The 14779-nt window shown below is 38.0% G+C and overlaps 1 protein-coding gene across 1 annotated transcript in view; it reads left to right on the top strand.

Annotated features, from left to right (window-relative positions):
- The window catches only part of LOC133050543 (A disintegrin and metallopeptidase domain 3-like), a 107361-nt gene that overhangs the window by 2794 nt on the left and 89788 nt on the right, over window positions 1–14779 (top strand). The window contains exons 3-4 of the mRNA XM_061134786.1: window positions 3514–3569; window positions 13571–13649. Coding sequence (XP_060990769.1) covers window positions 3514–3569; window positions 13571–13649 — 135 coding nt within the window. The remainder of the gene's footprint in view (window positions 1–3513; window positions 3570–13570; window positions 13650–14779) is intronic.

The raw sequence follows: 14779 nt of genomic DNA, 5'->3' as shown, positions 1-14779 counted from the left end.
CCACTATGAACAAAGCTGATGGAGGTGATGGAATTCCAGTTGAGCTATTTCAAATTCTGAAAGATGATGCTGTGACAGTGCTGCACTCAATATGTCAACAAATTTGGAAAATTCAGCAAAGGCCACGGCACTGGAAAAGGTCAGTTTTCATTCCAATCCCAAAGAAAGGCAATGCAAAGAAGGCTCAAACTACTGCATAGTTTCCCTCATCTCACACACTAGTAGATTAATGCTCAAAATTCTCCAAGCCAGGCTTTAGCATTATGTGAACCATGAACTTCCAGATGTTCAAGCTGGTTTTAGAAAAGGCGGAGGAACAAAAGATCAAATTGCGAACATCCGTTGGATCACCAAAAAAGGAATAGAGTTCCAGAAAAACATCTATTTCTGCTTTATTGACTATGCCAAAGCCTTTGACTGTGTGGATCACAATAAACTGGAAAATTCTGAAAGAGATGGGAACCAGACCACCTGACCTGCCTCTTGAGAAACCTGTATGCAGGTCAAGAAGCAACAGTTAGTACTGGACATGTAACAATGGGCTGGTTCCAAACAGGAAAAGGAGTAGGTCAAGGCGGTATATTGTCGCCCTGCTTGTTTAACTTATATGCAGAGTACATCATGAGAAACACTGGGCTGGATGAAGCACAGCTGGGATCAAGATTGCCAGGAGAAATATCAATAACCTCAGATATGCAAATGACACCACCCTTATGGCAGAAAGTGAAGAGGAACTAAAAAGCCTCTTGATGAAAGTGAAAGAGGAGAGTGAAAAAGTTGGCTTAAAGCTCAACATTCAGAAAACTAAATTCATGGCATCCGGTCCCATCACTTCATGGCAAATAGATGGGGAAACAGTGGAAACAGTGGCTGACTTTGTTTCTTTGGGCTCCAAAATCACTGCAGATGGTGATTGCAGCCATGATATTAAAGACGCTTACCCCTTGGAGTAAGTTATGACCAACCTAGACAGCATATTAAAAAGCATAGACATTACTTTGTCAACAAAGGTCCTTCTAGTCAAGGCTATAATTTTTTCAGTGTTATGTATATGTGAGAAATGGACTATAAAGAAAGCTGAGCACAGAAGAATTGATGCTTTTGAACTATGGTGTTGGAGAAAACTCTTGAGTATTTTAAATTTAAAAATATATTTGTACATGGTTCATGGATTGATGGAGAGGTCATAAACTGTAATCAATATTAAATAATAAACAATGAATGAGAATGAAAAAATTGCAAAGAAAAACATGTATCATGCTCTCAAGTTTATATTATAGCATAATATACTCCTATCCACAAATAAATGACAGAAAATGGTTGGAAATTTAAAAATAGAAAAATATATATAACCTTAAAATTCTTAAAGATTCTCCTTAAATTAAGAGGTAGAATTAATGAAAAAATAAATAAACTGAAGTAGCTCAGATTCCCAATGTCGAAACTTGATTTCTGAGAAGAAGGTAAAACAGAACATTTGGTGAGACAGACTAAGGAAAATGAGAAGGAAGAGATGTACTGTTAGAAGTGAGACTCACACAAATGCAGAATGGTCAATAGAATCTGAATTCCAGATATCATCCTTTAGTAGAAGAACTGCCTTTTAGCTTTCTGAATAGTGCCTTTAGGTGAACATCAGATTTTAGTTTAATTTTGTTTTATCTTAGAAGGGAACTTGCTTTGTAGTCTTTAATTTTCCTTTTATTTTCTCTGGAAACTGTAAAGTAAGGAACGATCAGAAAACTCAAATTTCTTCAAAGTTTACTCAACATTTCTAAATGTAATCATTTTTTTTTTTTTTTTTTTTTTTTTTTTTGCTTAATATATATATATATAAAAGAGATTTACAATGCATGAACAAAAGACTAAGGGCAGTCAATCCAATGGAAAGGTGTGATTCACCCAACAGTTTCATGAATTGAATTAGTGCTCAGCATTAGCACCTTTTTTTTTTTTTTTTTTTTTCATTATTTTTTTTTTTTTCCAGTGGGTTTTGTCATACATTGATATGAATCAGCCATGGATTTACATGTATTCCCAATCCCGATCCCCCCTCCCAACTCCCTCTCCACCCGATTCCTCTGGGTCTTCCCAGTGCACCAGGCCGGAGCACTTGTCTCGTGCATCCCACCTGGGCTGGTGATCTGTTTCACCATAGATAGTATACATGCTGTTCTTTTGAAATATCCCACCCTCACATTCTCGCACAAAGTTCAAAAGTCTGTTCTGTATTTCTGTGTCTCTTTTTCTGTTATGCATATAGGGTTATCGTTATCACCTTTCTAAATTCCATATACATGTGTCAGTATGCTGTAATGTTCTTTATCTTTCTGGCTTACTTCACTCTGTATAAGGGGCTCCAGCTTCATCCATCTCATTAGGACTGGTTCAAATGAATTCTTTTTAATGGCTGAGTAATATTCCATGGTGAAACTTAAAAGCTTTTGCACTACAAAGGAAACTATAAGTAAGGTGAAAAGACAGCCCTCAGATTGGGAGAAAATAATAGCAAATGAAGAAACAGACAAAGGATTAATCTCAAAAATATACAAGCAACTACTGCAGCTCAATTCCAGAAAAATAAATGACCCAATCAAAAAATGGGCCAAAGAACTAAACAGACATTTCTCCAAAGAAGACATACAGATGGCTAACAAACACATGAAAAGATGCTCAACATCACTCATTATTAGAGAAATGCAAATCAAAACCACAATGAGGTACCATTACACGCCAGTCAGGATGGCTGCTATCCAAAAGTCTACAAGCAATAAATGCTGGAGAGGGTGTGGAGAAAAGGGAACCCTCTTACACTGTTGGTGGGAATGCAAACTAGTACAGCCACTATGGAAAACAGTGTGGAGATTTCTTAAAAAACTGGAAACAGAACTGCCATATGACCCAGCAATCCCACTTCTGGGCATACACACTGAGGAAACCAGATCTGAAAGAGACACGTGCACCCCAATGTTCATCGCAGCACTGTTTATAATAGCCAGGACATGGAAGCAACCTAGATGCCCATCAGCAGATGAATGGATAAGGAAGCTGTGGTACATAAATGTAATCATTTTAAGTGAAAATTTGTTTATGAGACTTTAATGCTAATAACTAATGCTCTCATTTTGCAGTAGATTTATAATCCTAGAGTTTATGTAACTTGGATTATGATTTATTCTGTCATACGTTCCAAGATTGAAAAAAGATAACTTTAATAGTACATCTCTGTAGAAGTGGAGATATACAGTTTGTTTTTGTTTTTTAGTCTCTTAGACATTTCTGACTGTTTGGAGACTCCATGGACTGTGGCCTGCCCGGTTCCTCTGTCCATGTGATTTCGCAGACAAGAAGACTGGAGTTGGTTGCCATTTCCTTTTCCAGTATATGTAATTTTGATACATGATATCATCCCTGTTTATATGAAAGAGTACATATTTTTTAAAATTAGGACTTTTGGCTTTCAGAGATTTGAAATATCTAATAATTACTTTTTCTCTGAATCCTTTGCTATAGGTCACCTATTCCATCCAAATTGCCAAGAAAACATACACTCTCCCACTTGAAAAACAGTAAGTGGACATTCTTCTTTTCATAGAGTTGTTTTTAGTTTCTTAAGTTCTTAATGGCTTCCTATAACTGAGTCTACATTAAAGCCTAAACATTCAAAGGCATGAGTATTTTATTTAGCATGTTGTCTTCTTGTTAATTCATGTCAGATTAGACTTTTAAGTCATTATCATTAGATTTTAAGTCTAATATTCAGATTCAATGATAATGATATAAATATTGGAGCATATGAAATACATGAACATCATTTTATGTAACTCCTTACTTTTAATTACATTACAATTATAAATGAACTAATGCTATCTGCCCATAATTCAGTTTGTTTGTTTCATGTCATTTTACATAATTATGTGACTTCATGCATTTTGTTTGATGTTACACTCTCAGTTTGTCTCATTTTGCTATAGTATATACTTTTAATGTCTTCATATTTCTGCTTTCATTCTGTGAGGAAACCAACATCAATAACCTGTGTGTATCACTCCATGACTTTCTAACCTAAATTTCATCTTTACCTGAAATAAAACATACAGAAACCTATCTAAAAAATGATTTCTTTGCTCAAATGCACATTGTCTTCTGCAAGTGTCTTATTTAATAGCAGCATATATTTTCTTTCTCTGTATGTATATTTCCACTCATTTTTAGTAGTGAGAATGCATGGTATATAGTATTGGTGGGTAATGAGGTTATTTCCAGGGATTGTCACTATAGACTCTGACAAGAAGCATCCTCATCCATGTATTTTTATATCATATAGATTTTGCTACATAACAGATGGTATAAATTAATGGACTTCTGGATCAAGAAGGATGAATGCTAAAAATAGTCATAACAATAATAATAATAATGACAAGAACAACAGTAACTGACATTTACTGAGCAAGTACTGTTTTCCAAGTGCATTTCTAGCAATCTGCATGTTGCTGAGTCATGTATGACTCTTTGGTACCTCATGGACTGCAGCATGCCAGGCTCTCCTGTCCTCCATTATCTCCCAGAGTTTGTTCAAATTCATGTCCACTGATTCAGTGATGCTATCTAATCATCTCATCTTCCACCACCTTCATCTCCTTTTGCCTTCAATCTTTCCCAGCATCAGTGTCTTTCCAATGAGCAGATTCTTCACACCATTTGGCCAAAGTATTGGAGCTTCAGGTTCAACATCAGTCCTTCCATTGATTATTCAGGTTTGATTGCCTTTAGGATAAACTGGTTTGGTCTTTGCAGTCTTTCTTTGCAGTCCACAGGACTCTCAAGTGTCTTCTCCAGAACCACAATTCAAAGGCATCAGTTCCTCAGCACTCAGCCTTCTTATGGGCCTATTCTCAAATCTGCACATGACTACTGGAAAAACCGTGACTTTGACTATACGGACCTTTGTTGGTGAAGCGGTATCTCTGCGCTCTAGTACACTGTCTATGTTTGTCATAGCTTTACTTTGAAGAAGCAAGTGTCTTTTAATTTCATGGCTGCAGTCACTGTCCTCAGTGATTATGGAGACCAAGAAAATAAAATCTGTCACTGCTTTTGCTTTTTCCACATCTATTTGCTATGAAGTGAGGGGACCAGAAGCTATGATCATAGTTTTTTGAATGTTGAATTTTAAGCCAGCTTTTTCACTCTCCTCTTTCACTCTCATCAAGAGGCCCTTTAGTTCCTCTTCACTTTCTGCCATTAGAATGGTATCATTTGCACATCTCAGGTTGCTGATATTTCTCCAACAATCTTCATTTCAGCTTGTGCTTCATCCAGCCCATCATTCCACATGATGCACTCTGCTTATTGGTTTAATAAGCAAGGTGACAATGTACAACCTCTTACTCCTTTCTCTATTTGCACCAGTCAGTTGTTCCATGTCTGATTCTGACTGTTGCTTCTTGACCCACATATAGGTTACTCAGAAGAGAGGTAAGGTGGTCTGGTACATGCATTTCTTTGAGAATTTTCCACAATTTGTTGTGATCCATAGTCAAAGGCTTTAGCATAGTCAGTGAAGGAGAAGTAGATGTTTTTGTTTCTCCCTTTCTTTCTTCATGATCCAATGAATGTTGGAAATTTGATCTCTGACTCCTCTACTTCTTCTAAACCCAGCTTGTACATCTGGAATTACATGGTTCATGTAGTTCTGAAGTCTAACTTGAAAGATTTTGAGCATAACCTTGTTAGCATGTAAAACTAGCACAATGGTAAGGTCGTTTAAGCATTCTTTGGCATTGCCCTTTTTTGAGGTTGGAATGAAAACTGACATTTTGCACTCCTGTGGCCACTGCTGGGTTTTCCAAATTTGCTGATTTACTGAGTGCAGCACTCTAACAGCATCATCTCTTAGGATTTTGGTATAGTTCCTCTGCATGTTCTTGCCACCTCTTCTCAATATCTTTGCTGAAGATCTTCAGCGTCTCTGTCCTTTATCAGGCCCATCTTTACTTGAAATATTCCCTTCTTATGTCCAGTTTTCTTGAAGAGATCTTTAGTCTTTCCCTTTCTATTATTTTTCTCTGTTTTGTTTTGTTTTGGTTTTCATTGCTCAAGAAATCTTTCTCATCTCTCCTTGCTATTCTCTGGAACTCTGCATTCTGTTGAGTATATCTTTCCCTTTCTCCCTTCTCACTTCTCTTCTTTCCCCAGCTATTTTTAGCACCTCCTCAGACAACCACTTTGCCTTCTTGCATTTCCTCTTCTTTGGGATGGTTTTGGTCATTGCCTCCTGTGTTACATTGCCTACAGTGTTACAAACTTCCATCCATAGTTCTTCAGGCACTCTTCTACCAGATCTAATCCCTTGAATCTATTTGTCAACTCTACTGTATAATGATAAGGGATTAGATTTAGATCATACCTGAATGGCCTAATCGTTTTCATTGCTGTCTTCAACTTTAGCCTGAATTTTGCAATAAGGAGCTCGTGATCTGTGCCACAGTCAGCTCCAGGTTTTGTTTTTATTGACTGTATACAGCTTCTCCATCTTTGGCAACAAAGAACATAATCAATGTGATTTCAGTATTGACCATCTGTTGATGCCCATGTGTAGACTGGTCCGCTGGATTGTTTGGAAAGAGTGTTTGCTATGACCAGTGTGTTCTCTTGACAAGACTCTGTTAGCCTTTGCCCACTTTCATTTTGTACTTCAAGGCCAAACTTGTCTGTTATTCCAGGTTTCTCTTGACTTCCTTCTTTTGCCTTCTAATCCCCTATGGTGAAAAGGACATTTTTTTTTTTTTTATCTTAGTTCTAGAAGGTGTCCTAGGTCTTCATAGAATCAGTCAACTTCACCATCTTTAACATTAGCCATTGGGGCATAGACTTGGGTTACTGTGCTGTTGAATGGTTTGCCTTAGAAACACACAGATCATTTTGTCATTTTTGAGATTGACCCAATTACTGCATTTTGAACTCTGGTTGACTATGAGGGCTACTCCATTTCTTCTAAGGGATTCTTGCCCAAAAGAGTAGACATAATGGTCATCTGAATTAAATACACCCTTTACCATCCACTTTAGTTCACTGATTCCTACGATGTTGATGTTCAATCTTACCATCTCTTGCTTGACCACTTCCAGTTTACCTTGATTCATGGACCTAACATTCCAGGTTCCTATGCAATATTGTTCTTTACAGTATAGGACTTTCACCACCAGACACATCCACAACTTAACTCTGTTCCTGCTTTGGCCAAACTGCTTCTTTTGTACTGTAGTTATTATTAATTGCCCTCCACTCTTCCTGGGTAGCATATTGGATACCCTCGACCTGAAGGGCTCATCTTCGAGTGTCATATCTTTTTGCCTTTTTCATATGGTCTGTGGAGTTTTCCAGGCAAGAATACTGGAGTAGATTGCCAGTTCCTTCTCCAGTGTACTACATTTTGTCAGAATTCTTCACTGTGACCCATCCATCTCAGGTGCCCCTTCACAGCATGGCTCATAGCTTCATGTAGTGACACAAGCATCTCTGCCAAAGCAAGGCCTTAATGTCATCCATGAAGGGGATTTTACCTTGGGGGTTTGGCAAATTGCCAGCCCAGTTTGAGACTATGTAACTTATTTTGATGGGGTCTTCCCTTGTGGCTCAGTGGTAAAGAATCCTCCTGCCAAAGCAGGAGATGCAAGAGACTCACATTCAATTCCTGAGTGGGGAAGATACCCTGGAGGAGGCAATGGCAACCCAATCCAGTATTCTTGCCTGGAAAACAGCATGGACAGAAGAGCCTGGTGCGTTACAGTTCATGGGGTTTCAGAGTCGGACATAAGTGAGTGACTGAGCACTACTGCACGCTTACTTTTGCCAAAGTGATGTTGGGTGAATTGATTTCAACAGAGGCTTAAAAAAGGCGCTCATGGTTTTCTGCTCTCCATCTTCACCTGTCATCCCCATGAGAATATGCTTTGGCTAAGCTTGCTGAAAGATTAAAGACATGTGGATCATAGCCAAGGTGTTCTATTTATCCCTACATCAGTCAATAGTCAGCTGAGTCTTGTACCACTGAGCAAGCCTGACCAGTTAGCAGAGTAGTCATGGCTACTGGCACATGACCCAAAAGTGTGAGCAGTAGGTACATTTTGTTTTACTGTATGTCGTTGTGGTTGTCCATAATGCAACATTGTGCATAATATCATTTGTTGAGATTCATTCATATTGATACATGCAAAATGATTTTAATGCATATGTAGCCATCAAATCAATATATCTCATAGATTATTTATCCTCCCTTATTTACAGCAAGAAAGCTCTCTAGTTGGCATCCCTGGACATGACTTCCCAGCCCTCAGTGTAGCTATTGGATTATAAATAAGAAGATTCTTAAGTGTTTTATACTGCCAGTTTCTTTTTTTCTTCAAAACCTTTATAACCAATTTTTATGACAATAAATTAAAGGGATGTTTGTTTTCTACATTCTCAACCACAAGTGTATATTTACTCATCTTTGTTAATTAGTGGGTAACAAATGCTATTTTATTGTTGCTTTATTATGCAGTTCTCTGGTTATTAATAACATGTAGTGTCTTTCCAAGTGAAAATGTACAGTTCTCATTGACTTGCTTCCCTTAAGATTTTAGGGTAATTAGTTTTTATTCATTCAGTCAGTCCAATTCAGTTCAGTTGCTCAGTCGTGTCCTACTCTTTGAGATCCCATAGACAGCAGCACGCCAGGCCTCCCAGTCCATCACCAACTCCCAGAGTTTCTCCAAACTCATGTCCATTGAGTCGGTGATGCCATCCAACCATCTCATCCTCTGTCATCGTCTTCTTCTGCCTTCAATCTTTCCTAGCATCAGGGTCTTTTCTAATGAGTCAACCCTTTGCATCAGGTGGCCAAAGTATTGTCTTTTATTCATTAGTTTTGAGTTATTTATATTCTATGTATGGCTTTATCTTTTTGTTTTTCCACTTTTTGCTCCATCATCATTTTGTGAGAAGTTTTGTTTTCTGTGGCTATTACCACTTTCTCTCTTCTGTAGTTGTGAAAATAGCATGTTGAATGTTGATGTTTTCTTCCTATGTTTTGGGAATTTATTACTATAAAAAAGAATTTTCAAATAATCCTTATATTCATATTTTTTCTCATAGGTTCTCATGTTCTTCTCTTGTGTCTCTCAGATCTTAAAGTGATACAATAACATCCTATATTTTTAAAAATTCTCTTTCCATTTGAGATGTAAATCCACTGCTTTCAGTTTCTTTATCAATCCTATTTGCATTTTCCTACTTTTTTGAAGCATTTTTTTTAATTGCAGTTTTCTGCTGACTCAGGTTAGAATATTTTCTAGGTGGATTAGTTAGATTATTTTCTTCAGAAGTAATATGCAAATAGCATGCTTCCCTAACCTCACATCTGTGGATGTCTTTTTGTTCTCATAATTGAATAATATTTTGGCAATGTGTAGAATTTGTGAGTCATATTTCTTTTCTATAAATTTTTGTAATTTGGTAGAGTCTATTTTAAGTTTTCCAGTATGTTTTCTTTGTATGGGTGAGTATGAGTTTCTGTGTATATGTTTGTATATTACATTAATACTCCCTGAAATATCCAAAGTCCCTTAATGTTTTCTTTTTAATTTTCAGTCCATATACCTTATTTTCTTCCATGAGGAATCTATGCTTTCATCCTGCATCTTATTTCTCTGTGTTCTATACAATATTCTATAATTATGATCAAATCTTTATTTTTGATGTGAATTCTGCCAGCATTTTTCCTCTTTATTGGCTAGACCTTTAATTATGTTTACAGTAAGCAAATCTTGGATACATTTATTCAATTCCTTAATATTAACTGTCTGCCAATGCAGGAGACAGAAGAGATGTGGATTTGATTCCTGAGTCAGGACTGTCCCCTGGAGGAAGGCTTGGCAGCACACTCAAGTAATGTTGCTTTCAAAATCTCATGGACAAAGGAGACTGGTGGGCTATAGTCCACAGAGTCACAAAGAGTTGAACACAACTGAAGGGACACAGCACTCACATGTCATGTATTTTAGTTTCATAGTGTCTTTTTTTTTTTTTTCCTCTCCAAATGGTCTCCTTGGAAAGCTTATTAATTTTTCTTGAACTTAAGATTGTTCTTGTCGCTCAGTGCTGCTTCATTAGAAGCTAGCTTTTGACTTTTGCCTTTGATTTGCTTTTCAATTTCCTTTTGTTGGACGTGGTTTTTCTTTCAGTGCTCACTTGTATTTCGCTTATGTGCTTAGTTGCTCAGTCATGTCTGACTCTTTGCAACCCCATAGGCTATAACCCAGCAAGCTCCTCTGTCCATGGGATTCTCCAGGCAAGAATACTGGAGTGGGTTGCCATTGCCTCCTCCAGGTGTGCTTCCCAACCCAAGGATCGAACCCAGGCCTCCTGCATTGCAGGCAGATTCTTTACTATCTGAGTTACCAAGCAAGCCTGGTTATCCTTATATCACTGATAAAGGCGGGTTGGTGTGTTGTTTCATATAAAAAAGCAAAAGATGTGATTTTGGTAAAGAGCCTAGGATGAATAAACTTACAAACTAATTTTTTCTCATTTTAATCATTCTTTTCAAATATCTGTGAGTTTTTACCTCTAATTTCTTTTTCCCAGGAAGTACTGTTGGAGTCCCGCTCCACCACCTCCATTTAAATGCTTACAGTTATAAAAGGTGGCTCTACCCTTGTTCCAGAATTCATGCTCTAGATGCTTTCACCTAAACCCATCTGGGCCATTCAGATTCTTTAATCATTATATGTACTGATATATAAAGATATACATAGTATACCATTTCAGTATACATATATGTATATAAATGTATGTGTGTATATATATATGTATATAAAATATATGAATCTTTTTGTCTTAGACATCATCACAAATTAACTATACTTCCTTCACTCTTTAAAAAAAAAAAAGAATGACAGCAAATAAAGCAGGTATGAATAGAAAAGTAGTGATGAAGAAAGGACTGTTAATGCTTTAGTTTCTCTCTATCCTGGTGTTCAGAGGCTTCTTGATGTTTGGAATCCTTGAGAAATAGGGTCCTTGGACTCTTTACTCAGTAGAAGTAGTTAAGTGGCCAGACAAGGAATTCAGGCAAGGCTTTGCTGAGACTCATGCTGCAGCAGGAGGGAGTGAAAACAAGTAGCAGGTTCCCTTGCTCACTCTCTGAGGAGGGCAGGCTGGTTCCTTATGTGAGGTGAAAGTCAGGGTGGACTGGTGGTCCAAGCCCACTCTGCTCACCACAGGAAAGGCCAATGAATCTGAGAGACGAGGGATTGAGGCAAGGAAGAGACTGTATTTGGGGACCCAGATGACCGAGAAGGTGGCAGGCTAGCACCTCAAAAATAACCGTGTTTGGTGTCACGCCAGTGTATGCTCCTTGGTTCTTTGTCTCGTCACAACAAAAATTTGGAGTGACGGACATTGAAGCCCCCTCAGCGGGTCACAGCTCTTGGAGGACAGACCGTGTTATAGCTCTTAAATAAATCAGTGTTACAGCTCAGTGTTACAGCTCTATTTATTTAGATAATAGCAGGAAAATCCATCTTTGAGGCGTGAGGGCACATCGATCCAAAGACGCGAAGAGAAGAACGCCCCATTGCGCGGGAGAGAGAACGAGCAAGAGAGGGCTTTGACTCCTCTTTTTATATGTTTCTCTGTCCCTGGGCCTGTCTTATGTAAATTGGGCCTAGGCAGGAGAGTTGTTTGTTTTATCTGAGGTTCTCACTCCAGTCCTGGGACCTTCCTTTGTTCTATTTTCACAGGCTTTCCCCTTCCAGGTCTTTTAGCCACCGCCATTTTGGACTCTTTTTCCCTATTCTAACTACCTAACATTCCCCCCTCAAGAGATGGGAGGCCCAATTCTTTGGGAATAGGGGCATCAAGGTCTCTCTGGCTACTTCCTGCTGAACTGGGATGGCGAGGGGCATTGGGCCTCCCCCTCTGGATGCCAGGTTCTTTTATAGATCAGAGATGGGGGGAGGTGAGATAGTAAAGTAAAAAGACCTTGAATCTTGCAAACATCTCCTAGAATGCCAAGTCTCAGGCAGAGGATGTGTTAATTTCTTCCTTCCTGCCATCTACATCACGTGGTTCTGAACAAAGGCACTTCAGTTTACAGTCAGGCAGAGGGATGGGATTCTCTGAGGCAGGCCATTCGATTATAGTAACAAAAGCAATGAAAAGCAAGTCAAAGAAACAGTTCCAACCTGGAGTCAGAATTGGCTTCTCTGCAACAGTCTGCAGGTTCCCTTGGTGGCACTGTGTATAAGCATCATGCACAGGGCCTTACTTTTTCTCCTGGCACCTCAGAAGTGGTAGTCACTTTGTGGCCTTTTTGTGTCTTATTTGTGCATACTTAACCAAACTGCTCATGCAGGCAGTTATTTTTAGTCCCTTATAGTTCCTTTATCATTTGTTACTCAAGGAGACATTTGCCCAGGTCAAGCACTCCAGTAAAGAGTTCAGGTCCCACCCTATCTCATCCCTACCATAAGTATGTTAGATTGTTCCAAGATAATCAACATCCACCTTGTAAGAAAATTATAGCTCCATACTCCATTTATATCACATTTATGTATAGAAATAACATGATATTTGAGCCAAAGAGTAGAATCCTTCTTCTAAACAAAGACTTTGAGATGTATTGTGCGGTTCTTCAATTTTTCTCCTACTGCTTCAAGAGAAGCAGTTTCCATAAAGGGACCATGTCTTTTCCTAGGTTCCAGAAGGAAGGCATTGTGGTGCTGAATCTGCAGTAACCTTGTAAACAACATTTGTTTTCATTTTAAAGCACTGGGAATTTGGAGGTTGTGTTTTAGCCTAGGATAAGTTATGAAAAAAATTAATGATATAAGCATGAATTTTTTGTTATTTATCAACCCATGGCTGCTTATTCTTATTAACCAAAGCATTTATGCCAAGAGATGTACAGATGGTTGAATCTATAAAAAGTTTGCTTTGGGTATTGGAAGTCCTAGATTTTATCAGACACCAATCTGTGTCATTACAGTGTCCACACCTGTATCTGGTTATTCTGGTTCTTGTTTTCTCTCATATACATAATATACTATCAGAAAGAAAGGTAGACAATGGGGAGATGAACCCACTTCAGTTCAGTTCAGTCCCTCAGTCTTGTCTGACTCTTTGCGACCCCAAGCACTGCAGCATGCCAGGCCTCCCTGTCCATCATCAACTCCAAGAACTTACTGAAACTCATGCCATCCAACCATCTTATCCTCTGTCACTCCCTTCTCCTGCCTTCGATCTTTCCCAGCATCAGGGTCTTCTCCAATGAATCCATTCTTTGCATCAGGTGGCCAAAGTATTGGAGCTTCAGCTTCAGCATCAGTCCTTCCAGTGACTATTCAGGACTGATTTCCTTTAGGATTGACTGGTTTGATCTTCTTGCAGTCCAAGGAACCCATTTAATTTGTGCATATTTAAGCTTATAAAGTGGAAAGTAAAGTTTTCTTAAATTCCATAACTCTGGAAGTTACTTTTATTCATGCTGTTATTCAAACAAAGTTTATTATTTTGGTTGCATTAGGTCATTTTTAGACTCTAATTTCCTGGTGTATTCACACAACAAATCAGGGATGTTATATCCAGATTCTTCATTTATAAAGGTAAGTTTTACTTTATGTTTTGTAGATTTTTATGCTTTTGTGGTAAAGGCATCATTGGTGGGACGAATGAGCCTCCCTTATGCTCAACCAGATTGTTGGGCAAGCAGATTGATCACAGACTGAAACATAATGTGGCTGTTGCTATGAAAACATGTTGAATAGAATGAGCATTTTAGAATTTGAAACTCAGGAATCACTTAATTGAAAAGGTCATTTACATTCTGTGGAAGTAGTTGTAGGAATTTGAGAGGAGAAAGAAGTGGGAAAAGGAACTCAGAAGCCTATCAATACAGGGGGAAGTTTTCATGAAAGTGTCATAGGAACTGGGCAGTGGAGGGAACAGTGGAAACCACAGAAAGAGTGCAGAAAAATAAAGCTGCAATAGCATATTGAGTACTAAATCCTAATATGTTTACATGAAAACCACAGGAATTTGAATTATATCCCCCAATGCAGATAAGAGTCAAAAAATGTTTAAAAGAATATGAAGAAGTTAGCTTTAGTCTAAGATATGTATTTTGCCAGAATAGATGATGGAGAAGATATGAATGCGAGTGTTTGTTCAAATTCTGTTGCTGTGCTACAATTCAGAGAGAATGATATTTAAAATATGGTAACTGGTACAGCATTTCTCTTTTTCACCATCTGCAAGTAGAAAGTAGGACAGAATTCATGAGACACTTGGTTTGAGACATTTGACAATTAAAAGACAAATCAAGGATTCTTCCTCTGACAGAAAGGAAGCACGGAGCGTGAGTCTCACATTGAACTTGGTCCTCTGACTAGGAATAATGTCTTAACTATAGTACAAGAGTTGAATCAAATAGGACTTCTTACGAGTTTGGATTTTCTGAATTGTAGGGATAACGTATTCAGTCATCCACCACTAAGGATAATGTTAGATATAAGTTTTTTGGGGTTTTTTGTTGTTTTTGTTTTTTTTTAAATATGGTCAATACAAAGTTAAGGAAATTCACTGTTCTTAGATTGGTAAGAATCTGTTTTTCTGCCCCATGATGGGGAATGTAATTAATTGTATAAGATGTCTTTTCTGTATTAGTTGATATGATCATATGATGTTGAGATAGTGTATTGCTTTGACTGATTTTCAAATCTTGATACAGTACCTA

This window comes from Dama dama, chromosome 32 (assembly GCF_033118175.1).
Source record: "Dama dama isolate Ldn47 chromosome 32, ASM3311817v1, whole genome shotgun sequence".
In the NCBI taxonomy this organism is placed as follows: domain Eukaryota; kingdom Metazoa; phylum Chordata; class Mammalia; order Artiodactyla; family Cervidae; genus Dama; species Dama dama.
Note: the sequence above shows the minus strand (reverse complement) of the source record. Positions and strands in the feature narration are given on the sequence as shown.